General features: G+C 35.7%; 2 protein-coding genes across 5 annotated transcripts in view; one reads left to right on the top strand and one right to left on the bottom strand.

Annotated features, from left to right (window-relative positions):
• LOC115434644 (gamma-aminobutyric acid receptor subunit alpha-5-like) overlaps positions 1-15,862 on the bottom strand; it is a 69,730-nt gene extending 53,868 nt beyond the window's left edge. The window contains exons 1-5 of the mRNA XM_030156691.1: positions 15,467-15,862; positions 14,738-14,819; positions 11,863-11,987; positions 8,921-8,988; positions 638-858 (exon numbers count right to left, since the gene is read on the bottom strand). Coding sequence (XP_030012551.1) covers positions 638-858; positions 8,921-8,988; positions 11,863-11,987; positions 14,738-14,819; positions 15,467-15,482 — 512 coding nt within the window. The 5' untranslated portion in view covers positions 15,483-15,862. The remainder of the gene's footprint in view (positions 1-637; positions 859-8,920; positions 8,989-11,862; positions 11,988-14,737; positions 14,820-15,466) is intronic.
• The window catches only part of LOC115434573 (gamma-aminobutyric acid receptor subunit beta-3-like), a 158,595-nt gene that overhangs the window by 46,303 nt on the left and 89,893 nt on the right, over positions 1-22,399 (top strand). For 2 of the 4 annotated variants that reach the window (XM_030156612.1, XM_030156620.1), the window contains exons 2-4: positions 17,442-17,489; positions 20,136-20,227; positions 20,386-20,453. In XM_030156612.1, coding sequence (XP_030012472.1) covers positions 17,442-17,489; positions 20,136-20,227; positions 20,386-20,453 — 208 coding nt within the window. Of the gene's footprint in view, positions 1-17,441; positions 17,490-19,586; positions 20,011-20,135; positions 20,228-20,385; positions 20,454-22,399 lie in introns of those variants that run through there. The other 2 variants (XM_030156633.1, XM_030156627.1) reach the window with 2 other exon arrangements.

A 22,399-nucleotide genomic window follows, 5' to 3' on the forward strand; every position in this document is an offset into this window, starting at 1 on the left:
ATTTTATACCTCTTCTAATCATTTCCACATGTGTATTACAACTTACAGATCACAGCAGATCTACAAATACACAAAACATTTAGTAACAAGCAGGATATTGTTAAAAATTGCACTCATTTTTCTTAAGAAATTTCAATTTGTTCAGATTTGTTCAGATTATTCACATTTTTTGTGAATGCAAACATTTGTATGTCATTTTACTTTTTTTTTTTTATATATATATACACTAAAACAAAGAGAAAAAAATTGGAGTTGTCATTATGAACCAAGGGCTGATCCTGTACTAAAATCATTGTTAAAATCTTCGGTGTAATTTTTGTATTTCACAAATTTATTTCACGGGCCATATGTTTGACACCCACGCTTTAAAGAAAATCGCACCTTAACCCCAGTGCTATGTAGAAATATGCACCTTTTTAACGTACCTGCTTAAAAACATATAAAATATTGTGGTGTTTTTCCTCCCACAACCTTTTTTTTTATTTTTCTTACTTTTCATAAGAGGTGACAGTGGTGATTTGTTGCATATTTAGGTGTTTTAAGAGCTTTGTTATCATGTTTTAATGCATCATTCTGACTCCAATAAAAGTGTGCATCTGTTTTTAGTGGCTACATCGACATCTGTTTTATAACCTACCTCATAGTGTAAAGCAAAGTGCCGTCATCCTGGAGCCTCAGCAGCTTGTTAGGCGTGGTCATGTTATGAGCGATAGATTTCTTGCCGTTAAGGAAGAAAGTGTCAGGGGTCCAGATGTTGCTCGCCAGCAGGTTGTTTAACGGCAGCTTCTCCATGGGCCCTTTGAAACACAGCCGCTCGTCCTTCCAGCTCTGACGGAAGAACACGTCTATGGTGTACTCCTGAGACAGACGGCGAGAAACAGGGGTTTTGAAGAGTATATTTAGCATATCAGCTGCAGCAAAATGAGTGTGTTTGAAGAACCAGATCAAGCAGGGACACGCTTCATGTTCGATAAGCTCTGTATTGAAAACTAAATAACTTATCTACATGTTTAACCCTTTCATACACACTGGTCACTACAGTGGACAGCTATTCTACAGCTGTTCTCTTATATATTCATGGATTTTGTTGTTCTTTTCATTGTTTTTTGTTTTTGTTTTTTTACACATATCTTTATTAAAGTTTTAAGATACTACATATCTTTTCTGACATGAATTGATAACATTATGTAGATCTCTCCTGAGCATAAACCCCCAGAATCACAAGCCCTCCCCATAGTTTTCACACAATTTATCAGTAAATACATGTTTCTGTGTGTCAAAAATTAAACGTGTAGTGTTCAGCTGAGTGGACATTTTTGCAACTTCATGAAAAATAGGTTCATGAGAATTTTTTTTTTTTTTCATTATTATTTTTTTAATGTATTTATAAATTTTTTAAAAATTATTTTCATTTATTTTTTTTTTTTTTATTTATTTTCCAGAAGAAAATTTTCAATCGCATTGTTTTTTTCATGCCTAAAGAGGAATAAAAACACCCAGGAAAAATTTTTGATTAAGGTTCTCATAATTCGTGCATGAAAGGGTTAATACGTGTATGAATAGGTCACAAAAAGTACTTTCAAATGACTCGTTACAATTTACAGAAACTAAATTTTGGGGTAAAAATACTTCAATTACGGCTGCGTGACACGGGGACTCACTTTCTGCAAATGTATAAAACATGCGATTCTTATAAGAAATTGATCCAAAGTGAAACATAGGGCTTTAGCGATGATGTTAAACTACAATTGTGATCAATATTGGATAAAAATTTTGAAGTTTTTATGAACACAAATATGTTGTAATAACCTCCTGAGACCCAGGAAATTGGAAGTTTTAGCTTTTTTACATTAAAAATATTATCTTGATTGGAAGCTGCATAATGCAACAGTTGTTTTTTTTTCAGATACATTTTTTTTTTTAATTATCTTTATTTATTTATTAATTTTTTTAATGGAATGTCCTTCGCAATGCATAGCATTTTTAAAGTAAAATTGTCAAACTTTTGTCCCCATACAGAGGACAAAAATGCATTGCTGGGTCTCAGGAGGATATGGGGACAGCAGTTTGTCACTTTGTTCAGTTTCAGAATAAAAGACTTTGCTGGAACTAAAACACTATAAATATGCTAATAAACTTTTATTTAACATATTACAGCTGAATAGGGATGTAACAATACACTCAACTTATGATTTGATTTTCCGATACTGGGTTAATGTTATGATTTTCTCACAATTTTTTTAACAGAATGAGCTTGCAGACAAATTATGACTGAAAAAAGATTCCTTTAATTATTTCTCAGACAAAAAACCACATTTCTGAGGTAGGGTGTAACCATAAAACATATGATGCAATGAATGCATATTTAAAAAAACAAATATATCTTCTCCTATCTTTAACAAATTAAAGAGAATCCTGTTTTATTTCTCTGAGGTAGGGTAAACTGCAAAAACCGATTCGCTCTTTGACACCTGATGTCACACTCGCAAAAAAAAAAAAAAAAAAAAAAAAAAACTACTGCATTCTGGGTAGTTGTCGCCATTTTGAAGTGGGAAACAAAGCGGCGCATTAGAGATCAGAAGAGAGACTTAAGGACTGTTTCTTGTGCGATATAAAATAACACTGACTTGTTATTTTTGGATCATATTTTTCCATGTGAACATACACTTCAAGATGCTTTAGTGCAGGGGTGTCAAACTCATTTTCTTTCAGGGGCCACATTCAGCCCAATTTGATCTCCAGTGGGCCGGACCAGTAAAATAATAACATAATAACCTATAAATAATGACAACTGCAAAAAATAACATTAAATGATGAAACTATTTTCATTTTACACACTATCCAAAACAAAAAAGATGTTAATAACCTGAAAAAACCCTGAAATTTCTGAAGAAAAACAAGTACAATTTGATCAGTATTATGCCTCAACTTATGATTAATACATGTGCATTACAGATCAGACCTACCAAGGCACAAAACAGGCAGAATATTGTTAAAATTGCACTTATTTTTATTTAGACATTCCAGGTTGTTCATATTTGTTCAGGTTATTGACATTTTATTGTTAAAGAATATCAGAATTTAATGTTCTTTGCAATAAATTGGTGTTGCCATTATTTATAGGCATAATGTCATATTATTTTTCTCACATTAAACCAAGAAGAAAATTTGGAGTCATTATTTCTAGCTTATTATGCTGTTATTTTTGAGTTTGATGCCCTTGACTGTTAACATCTTCAGGGTAATTTTTGCATTTTGCACTTTGTAAATTCATCTTGCGGGCCAGATTGGAACCTTTGGCGGGCTGGTTTTGGCCCTCGGGCCACATGTTTGACACCTGTATTTTAGTTTGAATGTGGGAAAAGAAACATGGGCTCTATGCACAGCCTCCAGGTGGCGCCTTTATTTCCTGTCTTTCATTAGTGGACACACTGATTAATCCAGGTGTGTCTGCTACTTCTTGTTGTGACACCTAGATTAATTAGTGTGTCGAAAATAATGAAAGACAGGAAATAAAGAAGCCACCTGAAGTTCAGGAAGTAGTGGAGCTGTGCATAGAGTCCATTGGGATCGTTTTGTCATCTGTCCATTTAACAACATAAGCCAGATCTACTGAAGGTTTGCATGTATTAAAACATGCAAACTCATTGCACACGCAAAAAAAAGTACAAACTGATTTACTAACAGTGCACACTAAGGGTTGCGTCTTTCAAAGGTGCAAAATAGCGCATCTGCATCCAGTTAGTACGTTTGACACAATGAATATGCAATATGGGGCGTTTACACACAATTGTCTGTGTGCTAGGAGGAGAAAATGTAAATATATTAATTTTGCACACTAGGGATGTAACAATATGAAAATTTCAAATCACGGTTATTGTGACTGAAATGATCACAGTTATCATTATCACAGTATTGTTGAAATGTGCTCAAAATGTAAAAAAAAAAAAAAAAGTACTTATACACACACTGAATTAACCCTTTCATGCATGAATTATGAGACCCTTAATCAAGATTTTTTTTTTTCCTGGGTGTTTTTATTCCTCTTTAGGCATGAAAAAACAATGATTGATTTTTCTTTTTTTTTTTTTTTTCTTATAAACCTATTTTTCATGGAGTTACAAAAATGTCCACTCAGCTGGACACCATGTGTTTAATGTTTGATGCTCAGAAACATGCATTTACTGACATTCTGTGTGAAAACTATGAAATAAAAGCATTTTTAACCTCCTGAGACCCAGCAATGCATTTTTGTCCTCTGTAGGGGACAAAAGTTTGACAGTTTTATTTTAAAAATGCTGTCCAATGTAAAGGACATTCCATTAAAATATTATGTAGTTTCCAATCAAGACAATTGTTTAATGGAAAAAAGCTAAAAAATTTCACTTTCCTGGGTCTCAGGAGGTTAATGCTGCTAATCTGATGTTTTCTCACATTTGACCATTCTATAATACTAGTTATTACTCACTCAGATAATATGCAAAAAAAGAAAAAAAAATTGTTAAAAAAAAAAAAATCTCTGTTAATTACAGTCAAATAACAATTAACAATTGATTTAGATAAAAGAACAGGAAAGTTACAGTAATGGTATGTATGTCAGTGTATGGGATGATGCATAAGCGTCCACTGTGTTGGCTGATATGGAACTAAAACAACAAAATCCATGAATATACAAGAGAACAGCTGTAGAATAACTGTCCACTGGAGTGACCACTATGCATGAAAGGGTTAATTTAACCACGTTGTATTTTTGGGAAAAAAACAAACAAAAAAAAAAAACTAATAAAATAGGCCCAATGTACTTTCTGTTGACAGAAACATTCAAAATATTAACATGTAAACATCAAACATACAAATGTGCATTACAGATGGCACCTTATGGCTATTGTTTGACCATTTTCCAGATCAAGTTTAAGTTGTTTTAGTGTCTTTTTCATAGATAGATAGTCTCTCTCTCTCTCTTTTTGTCTTTCAAAGTGCGGTAATCAAACAGTTATCATGATAATTAGAATTTAAACAGTAATACTAGCCGTCGGGAAATTTTTTATCGTTATACCAGTAATCGTTACATCCCTATAGCACGCACAAAGTGATTTATCAAACCCAAAAGCGATTTTGCTCCTAGAAACTGCATCTACAGGGTGGGGAAGCAAAATGTACAATGAACATTTAGTTGTTTTTCTCAGCAGGCACTACGTCAATTGTTTTCAAACCAAACATATATTGATGTCATAATCATACCTAACACTATTATCCATACCTTTTCAGAAACTTTTGCCCATATGAGTAATCAGGAAAGCAAACGTCAAAGAGTGTGTGATTTGCTGAATGCACTCGTCACACCAAAGGAGATTTCAAAAATAGTTGGAGTGTCCATAAAGACTGTTTATAATGGAAAGAAGAGAATGACTATGAGCAAAACTATTACGAGAAAGTCTGGAAGATACTGTTAAAGAAGAAAGGGACAAGTTGTCACCCGAATATTTGAGGAACACTTGCACAAGTTTCAGGAAGAGTGTGAAGGCAGTTATTGAGAAAGAAGGAGAACACATAGAATAAAAACATTTTCTATTATGTAAATTTTCTTGTGGCAAATAAATTCTCATGACTTTCAATAAACTAATTGGTCATACACTGTCTTTCAATTCCTGCCTCAAAATATTGTAAATTTTGCTTCCCCACCCTGTATATGTAACACGTCTCAAAGGGAGGTGCAAACAGTTTGTATACGTTGTTGCGCACACATGGCTGCGGTTATTGTCGCAAAAAGGAGACATAGAAATGTTGAAACGAGATGCAGAGTATGCATTTTTCACCCTCGTGTGAACACACACACACACACAACTTTTAGAGAAAGAAACAACAAAATGATAATTAAAAATTCAAGCACTACTGTTTTCACAGCTGTAAAAGTACATAAAATTTGATACCAAAGCCACAAAAAAGTAGCTTACTCCCTCTGCTGTTTAAAAAGGGCATCATCTCTGCCGATTTGAATCGTCACACATTTTTATCGATTTTTAACTGTCTCGCGATACATTGTCACATCCCTACAACTGAAGTGACATATACAGCTACTAGCATAGCATATTTTACAAATAATTGGATTGTACATAACCTTTCTATATTCTAATACTGTTGAATAATTGATTCCTACTAATTCAGACTTAAAATATCACTTATGCAAGCAAGAAAAAATATTATGAAAGTTAAGACTACATACTACATATAAGTCAGAGGTATAACTTTACATAATCAGTTATAAGTGATACTGAAATTTTGAAAACAGTTCCATAAAATAGAGTTCTTAAACTAAAAAAAATTAGCCTATTTGAGAAATTATAGGTGAAACTTTAATTTTTGGCACTAGTCACTTTTCCATTGACCCTCAAATTACACAAATATAACTTGCACATAAAAATTTACCGACTGGAAAAACGACAATTTCACTAAAAGTCTCATTTTTCGATTAAAAGTTTTTGCGCTGGCAAGAGGTGGTTATTCAGGCGTAGCGCAAATGGTATATCACGCAAAACTGCAATGGAAAGACCTTTTTTCGCAACCAGTCAGGTGAATTTAAAAAAACAGATGTTGACAGACATTACAACAAGCGAAGAAGAAACATGTCGTGGTATGTGTGGACACACCAGGAAACCGAATATTTTTTTTTAAATTTAGTATGAGATAGAGGCGTAATATATAATAATAATAATGAATATATCTGTAAATCAACATCATATTTGCATTTTTCGCCATGTGTATGGAATGACTTCTAGTGTCATCTCGCGATAATAAATAAACAAATCATCGCATTTGTGATTTAATGGAAAAACCAACATTACGCACTTCTTTTTTTCGATATTTAATAAATATCGGTAAAGTTTTGCGCAGATGTCCAAAGGAAAAGCAACTACTGATGTTCACTTTTACTTGATCTGGCCCTGCTTTTTTTTTTTTTTTTTAGTATTTTCAGATGAATTAAATTCTTAAGGAAAAAAATATGAGCTACCACACTGTACATTTGCATGGAAAGCAAAAAGAAAATGAACTCTCCTTCTTCAACGTCAATAACAATCAGTCACACTGCATTATGTGGACATATTATCCAATCTTAAAACATTTCGCTTACTGTTACAGTATTCCCCCCGCTTTGTGATTTTGTGAACATCATGATAAAACGCTGTGGATTTGCTCTTGTGTGAAATATCGACGAGGGTGAAGCTCAAAAAAAAAAAATTGAACAAGAAACAAATACAATACTCCATCCCACAGAATAATGATGCTGTTAGCAGGCTGACATATGAGCTTTTTCATAAACCGCAGAACTATCCAAGTCTCTTGCCATGTATCATTAATCAATCATGGGACCATGTCAATACCTTTTTCAAGTCAATTATGAGAAAGTGGCAAGTTTGATCACTGCTAGTGTCAAAGTGCGGCAGGGACATGGCGGTATATAATAGAAAATGTAATGAAAAAGGAGATTTAATGCCTTTTCTCTATCCAGGTGGAACTGTACATACAGATCACAAGAGAATAGATTAATAAGGAGATGAGTCATTTGGAACAAAACCCAATAGGTCAGCCACTTTACATTAAATCTTTAAAAATTTAAGTCCACCTTAATTTCATCTCATCTCCAACAGCCAAAAAAAAGTACTGTATCTTAACCCTTTCATGCATACTGGTCACTACAGTGGACAGTTATTCTCCAGCTGTTCTCTTGTATATTCATGGGTTTTGTTGTTTTATTTTCGTATCAGTCAACACAGTGGACACTTTTGCACCATCCCATAATAATACACTGACATTCATGTCGTTACTGTAACTTTGCTGTTCTTGATAAAACCTGATCTGCAGTAACAGGTTTGAGTAGAAATCAATTACTAATAAAAATTGGGAATAGGATAAAATGTGAGAAAACATCAGATTAGCTGCGTTAAAAATGTTTCGATTTGATAGTTTTCACACAGTAGATCACTTTCTGATATTTGCGTTGTTTGCTTCAAAAATTAAAGACACTGTGTCCAACGGAATGGACATTTTTGGAACTCCATGAAAAATGATGAAGGTAGATTTGTTTCTTTATTGCTTTAACCAAATAAATAATTTTATTTTATTTTTTTTTTCCAATTTAAAAAAAAAACATTCAATAAAAAAATTTCACTTCATGAAAAAAAGCCTACTCAAAGAAAAAAAGTTTTCAAATGCAATTTTTTGGATCTTAAATATTTTTTGCATTCGTCTTATTTTGTTCCTTTTAATTATATTTCTGATTATTTTATTGAGTATTTTACCAGTTAAATCACCTTAACTTGCTTCATTTGACTCTGTTTTCTAGGAGTGGAATGAATCACAATACATGTACTATGCTACAAGTACAAATCAAAAACAAATATTTTCAAATTTAAAAAAAAAAAAAAAAAACAACTTTTCAATCAAAGAAAAAAGTGTTCAAATGCAATTTTTTGGATCTTAATTTTTTTTTTTTTTTTTTTTTGCATTCAACACGTTTTTTCTTTCATTGAAAAGGGTTTTTTATTGCTTTTTTTTTTTTATTGAAAATATATTTTTTTATGGTTAGAGCAATAAAGAAACAAATCTACCTTCATTAAAAAAAAAATAGGTTCAATAAAAAAAATTTTCAATTGCACTGTTTTTCATGCCTAAAGAGGAATAAAAACGCTCAGGAAAAAAATCGCAACTAAGGTTCTCATAATTTATGCATGAAAGGGTTCAAAAAGACAGGACCAGAACATGAGTCCAGGGTATAGCTAACTCCAGAATTAGCCTCATGGCATATAAATAAAAGTTTTAGCAGAACAGAACAGTATCTGGAATGAGCATGTGTGTGTGTTGACTCAGGATATTAACCGATCCTCCTCTGTGGATCTACTTTGTTTGCTGCAGATGAACTCACCATCTCTGTGTCGGAAACCGGACCGAAGCTTGTTACAAAAATATTCGTCTTGATCTCGGTGACGTTTTCTGTTGAGAGAGCACAGATGAGAATAATTGAAGGCTACGAAGATATAAAAAGGCAATGAAAGGCTTTAAAAATGGAAGAGTATATAGTGGGAAGATGTCGTGTTTTAACTCTTTTAAACCTAACGTGTCATCGCTGACACACCCTGCGTGTATGCAGTTTGGGTTTTTGTAACTCTTTCATTTTTTGTACGATTGGAAAAATTCCAACAGTTTCTGAAACCTGTGATGTTGCGCTTTATAGGTTTTATTGGGTCATTATGGTAATTTCACTCATACCTGTACTAGAAGCTGGAGAAGAAGCTGTTTTAGCCGAATTATAACATGCAGTAAATTGTAAATGACTGCTAGATTTTGGAGATTAAAAAAAAAAGCAGCACAGCATGTTTTCTAACTTTTTTATAGTCACAATAAGAAAAAAAAAAAGTCCAGGTAGACCATTTTAGGCTTAGGGTTTAAAGGGTTTTAATATATTGGACTTTTGTTAATGTGGAAGTAAGTTAAAGTAAAGGAAATGCTGGAAGTTTATAGTGTTTATACAGTTATTTATTTATCTGCAGGAAAATAATCACATGCAGACTATGATTAAAAAAATATATCCAATTCAACTTTATTAGTAAAGCACTTTAAAACAATTGCAGTGGGCCAAAGTGCTGTACAGAAGAATAATTAAAACCAAAATAGAAGAAAAAAATACAAGAATAGATAAAAAAAAAAAACAAACATAAAAAGCCATCCAGTTAAAATAAATAAATAAGAACAATAAACCACTACCAAATAAAAACAATAGAATAAAAATAATACCTTCAAACACCTCACATGGTTTCAAAAGCCAAGGAGAAAAGATGAGTTTTAAGAAGGGATTTAAAAACAGACAGAGAAGATATATATATATATATATATATATATATATATATATATATATATATATATATATATATATATATATATCACATTATCACATTTTAGAGCACAGATGTCAAACATGCGGCCCGGGGGCCAAATGCTTAAGGTTCCAATCTGGCCCATAGGATGAATTTAGAAAGTGCAAAAATTCCACAGTCTTGAATTGAATTGAGCAAAAAAAAAAAAAAAAAAGCTTAAATTAAGGAAAAAATGTTGAATTAAGCAAAAAAATCTTCAATTAAGCCAAAAAAAAGTCACATTTTGCAAAAAATCTTGAATTAAGCAAAAAAATCTTTAACATCTTCACATTTTTTTCTTCATTTTAGTGCAAAAAATAACATTAAATTCTGAAAATATTTACATTTACAAACTATCCTGTAACAAGAAAATGTGAATAACCTGAACAAATATGAACAACATGAAATATCTAAAGAAAATTAAACATGATTTTAACAATTTTCTGCCTGTTACTAAGTGTTTAGTATCTTTGTAGATCTGATCCATAATACACATGAGGCAGAATATTGTTAAAATTGCACCTATTTTTCTTAAGAAATTTCAGTTTTTTCAGGTTATTCACATCTTTTTTGTTTGGATAGTTTATAAAAGAAAGCATTTTCATTATTTAATGTTTTGGGAGTTTTTTTGCACTAAAACAAAGAAAAAATTTTAGCGTTATCATTATTTACAGGTTATTATGTTATTATTTTACTGGTCCGGCCCACTGGAGATAAAATCGGGCTGAATGTGGCCCCTGAAAGAAAATGAGACCCCTGTTTTAGAGGCTAAAGTCACAGAATTGACAGTTATTAAACCTAAAATGATGAAATCTGACCATCTGCTAATTATTTAATCAGTTTATCCTTTCAGCACTGATGCAAAATCTCACATTTAAAGTTAAGTTTTCAGACTCCAGCAGAAGTGTCCCAGATAATAAACCCTAAATCACCTGAATAGTACTTCCAGTTCCAGAATAAACTAATGCTTCCTCAGAATTTATATGAACCCACACGCTTGTCTGATTTCTCTCCCAATGAATCTCTCCAGAGGATGATGTGGGGGGGTGGGGGGGTGGGGGGGCAGGACATATTTTCTGTCATTTGCCCCGGCAAAGCCAAGAAAATCTCCGATACGCATATAAATTTGGCCCTAGCCAATCTGGGAATGGTCCTGCTGTAGAGAGCAGCTTGTTGAATGCTGAATGATGGCCTGAATGGTTTTCTGGTATGTATTTATAGGCCCCTCTTGTCAAGGGTAGCAACCGTTACCAGGATGTGAAAGCAGGCTTTTGCCATGACACATCAGGCATTCAGAATGAAACACCCTTGTTTCTTTATAATATGGGATAGGTACTGCATTATGTAGACACACAAAAAAAAAAACAAGTGATGACTAATGCCACGAGTCCAAATTTTCTTTGACGACAACCCCTTTAGAGACTAAAGAGAAGATGCAGTTGGATATTGGGAAAAAAAAAAAAGAGATTCTTTCATTAAACAGCCTCTTAGAAGAAAAGGTTCCATCTCTGAATGGCAATTTGTCGGCTCCAAGGTTGTCTCCCGTTGCCAGGGTGAGGAGCGTGAATAAAACACCACAGCGCATTGAATTCAGACTGTGCTGACGATGGCTTGATTGATTTCTACAAGAAAAAAAAGGTAGCGGCCATAATCCTTGCCATCGCTCAGAGGAAAAAAAAATGTGGCATCTGACAACAACATGTGTGTGTTCACCTTAGACGACATGGGCAAGAGTTGTACAGTTTCTACCCCCTTTATGTGCCTGTTTCATAGCATTTCCCATGAATCAGTGCGTGAAACATGCAAGAAACAAAGGTCTGTTAAAGTCGTGTAGATGGATGATCGTCATATGACATAAGAATACTGCAATACTGACTCACACTACAGTTCTATAACTACTAAAAAGGGATTTTTTTTTTTTTTTTTTAAATTCACCCCCCCCATCCCCGCAAACCTCCAAGTCCTGGTCGGAGTCTGTTGTCATAACCATCAAGGAGCCCGTCCAGGATCCTTGTGAAAACTGTGCTGTTGTCATTGGTGGTGGTCTCCTTCTGAGTCTCTGATGAGGACTGGCAGAGACTTAGAAAAGAGAAGAAAGATGGGAAATGAAAGTAAACATGAGTCTGAACAGATGCAACAGAAGAACACCCTGACATTAGTTAGCCCATAAAGACCCAGTGCTACTTCCCAAATGATTTTTTTCTCTTTATTTAACCGCTCCGACATGATTTTTCATCATTTATTATAATATTATCCTCTGTATTATGCACCTTTCTAGTCAAAATCAGGCATTTTTCTCTATCTAATTGAAAGGCTTAGATTAAAGTTGAGGTTTATTACATCAAAAACAGAGAAAACAGTCAAATATATCATTAATTTAACATAAACCAAGTGTCTCCATCCACTGTCATTTATCCAACTTCATAGGTTTTACTGGTGAATCAATATTGTAGAAGATGACGGTGTTTCCATGTTAACTACGGAGCATCTGAGCATCCAAATGGGTCATATCTGATGACTATGAAAAGACGACAAACTGTATTTTACACCAGTTACTCACATAGATTGATAGGATTAATGAATCAGCAGGTACTGAACATTTATATCAGTTGATGCTTTTGGTCGCTGGTGGATGTTTAGGTCTTTATGGGTTAATCCGGAATAAACTTTTTTTTTCCTCTATATTTAGCATTTTTTTCAATGTAAATCGTGCATTTTCCTATACTTAGTTGACTGGTCATGTAGATATTCATAAAAGCTCAGATTAAAATGAAGGGTTATGATATCCCAAACAGTGAAAACTGAAGAAAAAGTGACTTTTTTGGTCAAATCCATCATTAACTGAATATAAACCAAGTGTCTCCATCCACTGTCATTAATCCAACTTCATGGGCGTTACTGGTGAATCAGTGTTGTAGAAGATGACTGTGTTTCCATGGTAACTACAAAGCCTCTAAATGTCCACATGGGTCATATGTGATGACCATGAAATGACGACAAACTGTATTTTACACTAATTATTTACATATTTTGATAGGATCAGTGGATCAGCAGGTATTAAACATTTATATCAGTTAATGCTTTTGGTCGCCGGTGGATGTTTAGGTCTTTATGGGTTAAAACCCCAACTGTAGTGTTAAAAACTTAGGTGGTTTTTGTGATTAATTAGCCTCCTGTATTAAGAACAGGGCTGCTGTGATTAATTATTGAACATAAGTACTTGTTAAAACTACCAGTCAGGATAATTAAAGCTTTGACATATAATCCAAATATAAATAAATGAGTTATTTCACCAAACATGGCAAGAACAAGAACAAATTTTGAAGAACATATATAGAAAAATGATAATTGTGCACTTGTTTGTACATGGAAGACTTGAAACAAATGTCATTAGTCAGATTAGAGTATGCCCCGCTGCCAGGACATGGAGCTATATCTAAAAAGTCATTGATCTGCTCAGATGAAAGAGGACTACTTTGCTGATTTACTGACAGCGCTACCACAGATGTTCTAGTGTTTCTTGAGTGCAGGACAGCCACTTAAGCAGTAGTGTAGAGTGCAGCTCACGATCAATCACAGAAATGGCTGAAATCCTCGGTATTATATGTGAAAAGGAGAGTGTGGTTTACAAAAAATGCTACAATTGAGAATTTGGAGAAAATTCAGATTCAGAAAACTATATTTATCCATAGGACACAGGTGTCAAACATGCGGCCCGGGGGCCAAATCTGGCCCGCCAAAGGTTCAAATTCCAGCCCACAGGATGAAAGTGCAAAAATTAACCTGACAGGTCAAAATCCTTTTGGTTCAGGTTCCACATACAGACCAATGTGATCTCCAGTAAAAATAACAACACAATAACCCATAAATAATGACGACGACAAATTTTCTTTGTGAAAAATTATGTGGAAAAAATTTAAGTGAAAAAAATAACATTACACTGTGAAAATATTTACATTCACAAAACTGTTCTTTCACAATAAAATGCAAATAAATGCACAAATAATAACAAAGATGAACAACCTGAAATGTGCAATTTTAACAATATTCAGCCTGTTAATAAATGTTTTGTGCATTTATGGATCCACTGTGATCTGTAGTTGTGTTAATGATGACAGATGTAGCAATTGTTCAAATTTTACTTCCAAACTCCAAAATTTTAACAATATTCTGCCTGTTACCAAATGTTTATTTAACACTGTGTGTAATGTACATGTATAAATAATAAGTCAAGGCATAATATTGTTAAAATTGCTCAAATTTTTCAAATGAAATTTTTGTTTTTCAGGTTATTCACATTTTTTTTGTAAAATATAAATATTTTCCTAACTTAATTGGGGTTTTTTTGTACTAAAACAAAAAGAAAAACTTGGATTTCTCATTATTTATAGGTTATTAAGTCATTTTTTTACTGGTCTGGCCCACTAGAGATCAATTTGGGCTATATATGGTGCCTGAACCAAAATGAGTTTGACACCCCTGCCATAGGGGCAATTCATTTGCAGCTTGCCCCAGACATTAGCCCATATCCAAAGTGCAATATGACAAACATAAATCAGTGTATAAATACAAGATCATTGGAAGCAACTACGAATAAATACATTAAATAATCAACAATAAATGCTATTGCAGACTAAAAGACTAAAAGACCCTGTTGGTTCTGCTAACATAAAAAAAAATCTCATATAAATTGACTGCTGTCAGAGTTTAAAAGTGTGATAGCCGAAGGAATAATTAAAAATTAAACCTTATACATTTCGCAATTTACCTCAGCTCCATCTTATTACACCTGATCTTTGTGCATTCACACCTTGTTCATTCCCACCTACCTGTTTTGGCATCCACACAGGAGCAGGAAACAAAGGATGAACCATGCCATGACTGAAATTCTGCTCACTTTGTAGTGTAAAGCTGTAACACACACATACACACAGACACACACACAAATAGAAAAAACGCAGCAACATAAAAATCAAATCTAGATCATCACCAGTAATGCCATAAAACACAATCAACTTAGCAAGCAACCTCCTAAAGCCTTAAAAAGTCACACAAAGAAACTACTTTACCCCAATGCAGACAGAGGTAGACCATTAAAGGGATCACTAAATCAAGCGGTGGGACAATCTCAGCTCAATGAGGCGGCAATCTGCAACTCTTTGACGAACATAAGCAGTGAGTCAGAATCTCCGGAAAGACTCTAAAAGCTGGGGTTTCACAGAGAAGCGACACAAGAGGACAAATTGTTTTTTTTTGTTTTTGTTTTTTTGTTTGTTTTTTTCTGCAGTACCTTCAGTGTGCAAAATCTCCCTCTGAAATCGCATCCACACGGGCCATCCCCTCCTCCTCCTCCTCTTTTTTTTTTTTTTTTTTTAAATTTAAAAAAAAAATTACCCTCTTTTCTCCACCGTCACCTTTCCCCCCTAGTCTCTATCACCAAACAGACGCATGAAACTGAAGCTCATTGATATTTTGCATGCAATGTCTGGTTGTAAGAAAAAGCCCAGAAGGAAAAGGAAAGAGAGAGAGAGAGAGAGAGAGAGAGGTGGGGGGGATACCTGAATGCGGATCCATGCCTGTGTATTTTTGGCTTGTGGGGATGTGGGGATCCTGTGGCGGTGTAGCAACCGGACGATCACAGGTTCAGTCACCTAATTCCCGTGCTTGTAGGCTGTCTCCTCTTCTTTTTTCCTGTCTTGATTCCCTACTATGAGCAGCCCTATCTCTCTCTCTCTTTCGCTCTCTCTCTCTCTCTTTCCAATCAGCGGGTCCCCATCAGGCGGTGCTGTAGTAGTCTGGTCATCTCCTCCAGCCTTCCCCCCTCTCTCTACAGCCTGCTGCACCGCGTCTTCTGCATCGCCTCCAGAGGTGTTGCAGCAGGCAGCAGCAGTAGCAGCAGCAGCATCGACGGTAGTAGCAGCTGAAGTAGTAGCATCACTCGCCTCCTCCGGCTTCTTCTCCTCCAGCCTCACTGACTGGATTCCTTCCACATTTTTTTTTTTTTTCCCCCCCTCAGTCTGTTCTTTGCGACACCGCCGACTGCCGGTGCGAGAGGAGAATAAAGTGCTGCAGCTGAGGCTAATAATTTTTAATAGGTGCTCCCCATTGGTGGGTTGGGAGGAGGGAGGGAGGAGGAGGAGGTGCAGGGGCAGTGCAACTAGGGGAGGAAGGAGAGGGGTGTGAGGGTTTTACGCACTACTGTTGTTGACTGCAACAGCAATAAGCTTCACTGTGCGTGGCGTAGAAAGTGGCATTGAAAGACTGTGATTGACGTGGAAGAAGATGGGTGTTGGTAAAATGTTTTCAAGGATATTAACAGAACTTGAACATGAGTTTTTAAAGTTTTAAAGCAGTATTTGTCTTTGCCATTTCTTAACATTTTTTTTTTTAGTAACCCCGATTTCACACCAGGAGGCAACATCTCCTGAATAAAGTGTAACATTTAATTTGAATGTTATTTTATTTCCAAATTATTCATTTTTGTTTATTTTTGACATTTGTTTATGTTGTAATTTACATATTATTTCATGAATTATTTAGTCAATTTATATTATATATTCTTTTATTATGTTTCTTCTTGCCTTTCTTAATATTTTGGTTCCTGCCTATTGTGTGTGGTACGACCCGTTTTGGGGCGACACGAGAGTTATGTCCGTGATGGGGCGCGAGTAGTGTACGTTGTCCTGAGACAATAAAGCTGGTTGAAACTGTCCTGCCGTTTGGTGATTATTAGTACGGAAGACAGCAAATCATATCAACACAAAGACTACCATTGTAACCCGCCTTACCCTCAGCCCTGGTGAGACAAGTAATATTTCAGGGTTACAAAAGTCTTAAAACCAAAGTTGTTATCATCCTGGCGTTTGCCATAAGAGGGTAGCCGAGCTCCACGTTTCGTGCGCAGTAATTAGTGCGTGCTATTTAACCTCCCTCCTCTTGTTTTCAAACCTGTCTGGAGATGCAGACTGTGAAGTGGAGCTGCGTGAAATGCAAGACACATCAGTGAGACCCGTCGGGAGGCTGATTTCAGCACCACGCCTGGTGCGGACAGCTCCTGCAGTGTTGACCGGTTGGACACGTGTGAGTGATGAGAGCCGGAGAAAAACACAAAGACTGAGCGCGAGGCGTGCGTGTGTGTCGTGTGCGTGGATGGATGAGAAGCTGGAGGTGAAGGAGTGTCCCATTAGAGGAAAAAAAAACAAAAAAAAAACACTGATTCTCAATATTGGCCCACTGTTTTAGAATTCAGGTTCACTGCAAGCTACAAATGTGGGTGACAAATAAGCCACGTGGGACTCCCCTGATCGATTATTTCCCCAAACTAATCAACACAACAGAGTTCAGTCACTGCTCCTCATCCTTTAGGTCTGACAAACTTCATAAATATACATTCGCTCCTAAGAACCCGAGGTGGTTTTGCTTAAGTCATTGTTGATCGGTTTAATCTCCCGTTAATTGATCCAATAAGCTAAAAAAAAAAAACAAAAAAAAAACTGCTTCATCAATAATGATGTCATCACCCGTGTCTTTCAGGAACGCTGTTGACGGAAACAAGAAGTTGTTCGCCATCTATGACACGAGGTAAGAGATGTGAACACAACGCACTGACACCTTGCTTAAAACAGCCGCATCATTTATTTACGACATTCTCCAATTGACCCGCACAGCACGCGCATGCACGCACGCACGCACGGACCCAATTACCCACGGAATTTCCCTTCAACATCGGCTTCGGTATTTCTTCACCTAAATAATTTATGGTTGAGCCCCACATTTTTTTCTTCCATAAGGAAAGAGACCATTATAGAAGACTAAGGGTCTAATCTATCACTGGCATCGATTATAGGTTGATAAATGCAGCCTGTCCCTCCTCGATATTGTTTAGGTCCCGCCATTTTTATAGGAAACACAGGGGATGGGGATTGGCGCTGGTGGTGTGAGGAGCACTGTAAAAAATGTCCAATTTTAAGCTGTAAAATGTGGTTTTCTCAGGGGGGAAAAATTGGCTAGTAAAGAAGAAATATAAGAAAGATCAAGAATACAACCAAGTTATGAGGAAAATAAATGTTCTTAAATGATCACTGTTAATCTTTTTTTACATTGTCTGTCTTTTTTAATGAATTCTGAATATGTATGGACTATGGAAATCTCATAACTTTTATAATGTTTAGGTAGAGGCTTTAAAACAAGACATTTCAGACTTTCTGCCTTTTTCCGCACTTTTACTGTTTGATTATGTCTTTGATTCATGTTATATGTGCAAATAATAGAAATAAATACAATCTAGGAAAACTCTAAAAAGTAAAGGAGACATATATTTAGTTATAATCATTTTTGAACTGTAAATTGTTGCATCTTTTATTGGGAGTTCTTATGGTGTTAAAGGAATATATGATAAAACAAACTTTTCTTTTGGAATTAGAAACGTAAATATCAAAATAATTTGGTTATGAGGACACAGACTTTGGTTTTAGACTCTTTCAGAACCATTTTTTTAATAGTTCCAACTAAGTATATGCGTTTTGTCACAGGTGGGAATGTTTTGCTTGATCTATTTGCATGTTTTGATTTATGATTTTGAAGGTATGTTTTACTTTTTACTTTTTTTGTTTTTTCTTTTTGTTTTTTTTTTTCTTTACAACCATTTTTTATAGTTCAAGTATGCATCTTTTCACAGGTGGGAATGTTTTGTTTGATTTATTTGCATAGTTTGTTTATGATTTTGATGGTGTCTTTGACTTTTTTACTTTTTTTTGGGGGGGGGGGGGGGTTCTTATTTTTCTTCTTTACAACCATTTTGTATAGTTCCAAGTATGCGTTTTGTCACAGATGACAACGTTTTGCTTGATCTGTTGCATGTTTTGTTTTATGATTTTGATGGTGTCTTTTACTTTTTTACTTTTTTTTTTCCTTGTTTTTCTTCTTTACAACCATTTTTTATAGTTCAAGTATACATCTTTTCAGAGGTGGGAATCTTTTGCTTGATCTATTTCCATGTTTTGATTTATGATTATTTTGATGATATGTTTTACTTTCCCCCCCCCCCCCCCCCCTTTTTTTTTTTTTTTTTTTTTTTTTTTTTTTCCTTTACCACCATTTTTTATAGTTCCAAGTATGCATCTTTTCACAGGTGGGAATGTTTTGCTTGATTTATTTGCATATTTTGATTTATGATTTTGATGATGTCTTTTACTTTTTTGTGTTTTTTTCTTGTTTTTCTTCTTTACAACCTTTTTTTTTTTTTTTTTTTAATAGTTCCAAGTATGCGTTTAGTCACAGGTGGGAATGTTTTGCTTGATCTATTTGCATGTTTTGATTTATGATTTTGATGGTATGTTTTACTTTTTTTTGTTTTTTTTCTTTGTTTTTTTCTTTACAACCATTTTTTGTAGCTCAAAGTATGAGTCTTTTACTTTAAATGCATACAGTAAGTAGAAATAAGAGAAACCTGCACTAGAATCATATTATTTTTTTTAAAGAACTGGGAATATAAATAAGTACAGTATCATGGTATACTATATTTTCCCTACAAAAAAAAAAAAAACCAAAAAAAACTCACTAGACTACACGGTCATCACCGCAGCTACTGGTGGGTATTTTTTACAGTGTGTAAGTGTTGGGCTTCGTCTCTCATTTGAACAAGCCGAGTGCCTTCCCCGCCACCACCAGCAGCATCCCTGTACACCCTCCTCATCAATATGCGCTTCAGCTACTGAATGTAAGAGCCCCTCTTTGCACAGTCAGAGAAGGCAAGAAAAGCGGAGCCAGTTTCCATTACCGGGGAGGCGATGTCAGCCCATGTTTCCCATTTGACTCCATCCACCAGCTGCTGACTTCTCCCCCCTTCCTCACACCTCAGCCGCCGACTTTCTCCTTTTGGGGCAAAAAAAAAAAAAAAATCAATGGATTTACTCTGATTCGTAAGAGCGTCCGGAACCGTCTCGACTGTTGATTTTTGGGATTATTTGGTGTAAACAACGGGGGAGAAAATAATAAGAATAACAATAATAGGAAAAAGGGGGATGTTGGCTTTGCACAGGGTCCGTCAATTTCGCGTCTTTTCCGCACTGGTTGTCGGTTCGATTGTCTGTTGCGCGAAAAGGTGAGTGCTTTTGTCATTTTCTGAAGTCAAGGTTATTGGCTGGGCTGATTTCTAAACGAGTCAAGGTGATGATTTGCTTTTTTTTTTTTTTTTTTTTTTTTTTCTTGTTTCTGGTGCCATTTCAGCGTCAATGAACCGGGCAACATGTCTTTCGTGAAGGAAACGGTGGATAAACTACTGAAGGGATATGATATTCGACTGAGGCCAGACTTCGGAGGTATGTGCTGTGTGTTATACACCCCCCCCCCCCCCCCCCTTCTTATTAATCCTTCACGCCGTGGGCATGCTGCTTTATTTTTGGCGCCATTCACTGTGTTGTGGTCAGGTGTAGAGGTGTAAGCCTATATACATATTCTGCTTTTTAACCTCTTCTAGGGGCTCCTGTTGCAGTCGGGATGAGCATAGACGTGGCGAGCATAGACATGGTGTCAGAAGTCAACATGGTGAGTGAATTTACATGATAGGAGTGATGCCCCCCATCCCACCCCCCTGCATAATGCATGCAGTCTCCCCCAGCCTCTTTGCTGAGACAGAAATGTACATTGGCAGTCAAACAACATGCTTCCTGAGCTTAGAATATACTGGCTTGCTTTTATAGGAGGAAGTGCTGATGTAAATCCAGTTTTTTCCTTTCATGCCATTATGTGATGGTGAGATGGATGGGCTGGGTTTCCTGTAAGCAGCAATAAAACATCTTTATCTCACAGACAGGCTGCACAGTTTTACCTTACACCCATAGAATGCTCAGCAAGACCCAGATAGCAAAATTATTATGGCTTAAATCTGGCCCAAAACTGGCATGCCATTTTGGCAAAGTTCTGGGCGGATGTTATTTTGGGCCCTAAATGGCCCAAAATAGGCAAGTTAAAATCAAACCAGAAGGAAACCAAAATTCACCCAAAACTAATCGCGGACTTCCGATATGTAGCCATAATTGCCCCAGAAAAGCCCCAAATCCCCATAATCCAGCCAAAAGCGACCCAAAGAAAGCCCAAAATTCTCCCAAAACTAATTGCAGACTTCTAAAATATATGTTTATGTTTATGCATTTGGCAGACGCTTTTTTCCAAAGCGACTTACAGGGGAAAACCAATCAAATCGCTCAATCAATCCAATTTTATTTATATAGCACCAGATCACAAAAAAGTTATCTCATGACACTTTATATATAGAGTTGGTCAAAACCAGACTCTAAGCCAATTTACAGAAACCCAACAGAATCCTCCAGGAGCAAACACTTGTGACTGGTGACAGTGGCGAGGAAAAACTTCCCAAAATATAGCCATAATTGTCCCAGAAAAGCCCCAAATCCCCATAATCCAGCCAAAAAGTAGCCAAAAGTGACCCAAAGAGAGACCAAAAGGAGGCCAAAATTCACCCAAAACTAATTGTGGACTTCAAAAATATAGCCATAATTGTCCCAGAAAAGCCCCAAATCCCCATAATCCAGCCAAAAAGTAGCCAAAAGTGACCCAAGGAGAGGCCAAAATTCACCCAAAACTAATTGCGGACTTCCAAAATATAGCCATAATTGTCCCAGAAAAGCCCCAAATCCCCATAATCCAGCCAAAAAGTAGCCAAAAGTGACCCAAAGAGAGACCAAAAGGAGGCCAAAATTCACCCAAAACTAATTGCGGACTTCCAAAATATAGCCATAATTGTCCCAGAAAAGCCCCAAATCCCCATAATCCAGCCAAAAAGTAGCCAAAACTGACCCAAAGAGAGGCCAAAATTTGTGTCGATCATGCTTTTAAAATGAAGTGGGGTTTTCTTTTGGGTAGAAATTCTCGCTCTTTGCGCAGTGTTTGGGCTTTACAGAAATATCCCAAAACACAACCAAAACACATCCATATATGGAATAAGATGTTGCTGCTCTTTAGTCAATCTTCTGTCTTGCCATAAACATGCCATACCATGCCTAGACTTGATCCCGCTCTTTGCCCAGTCTTTTGGTTAACCAGACATATGCCAGAACTCAGCCATATACTGCTGGTGCCTCCATATCTATTATGGATAACCTTAATCATACCACAGTTAAGCCTAAAGGTTTTCATAATGATAAAAGAAAGACAAAAATGCCAAATGTATGCCGTAATACTGCCAAAGTATTTACTATCTGGGGAGGTAAAAAAAAAAAAGACTATAATGTGGCTTCATGTTTCTTTTCCCAACTATATGAATACTTTGTTAGGTTAAGAGTTCATCTTAAACCCACAAACAGCATGTGTACTTCATTAGGTAAGAACATCACAAACATTCCCCGAGTCTAGACAGACTTTGGAAAACCAGCATTTTCCTACCATGCACCACGGTCGTAGAAAAATCTTCAAAAAACTGTAAAACTACATACAAGGGGCGACTGAAAAGTTTTGAGCCTAACATGGAAAGG

The sequence above is a fragment of the Sphaeramia orbicularis genome, chromosome 2, assembly GCF_902148855.1.
Source record: "Sphaeramia orbicularis chromosome 2, fSphaOr1.1, whole genome shotgun sequence".
NCBI classification, from domain to species: Eukaryota; Metazoa; Chordata; class Actinopteri; order Kurtiformes; family Apogonidae; genus Sphaeramia; species Sphaeramia orbicularis.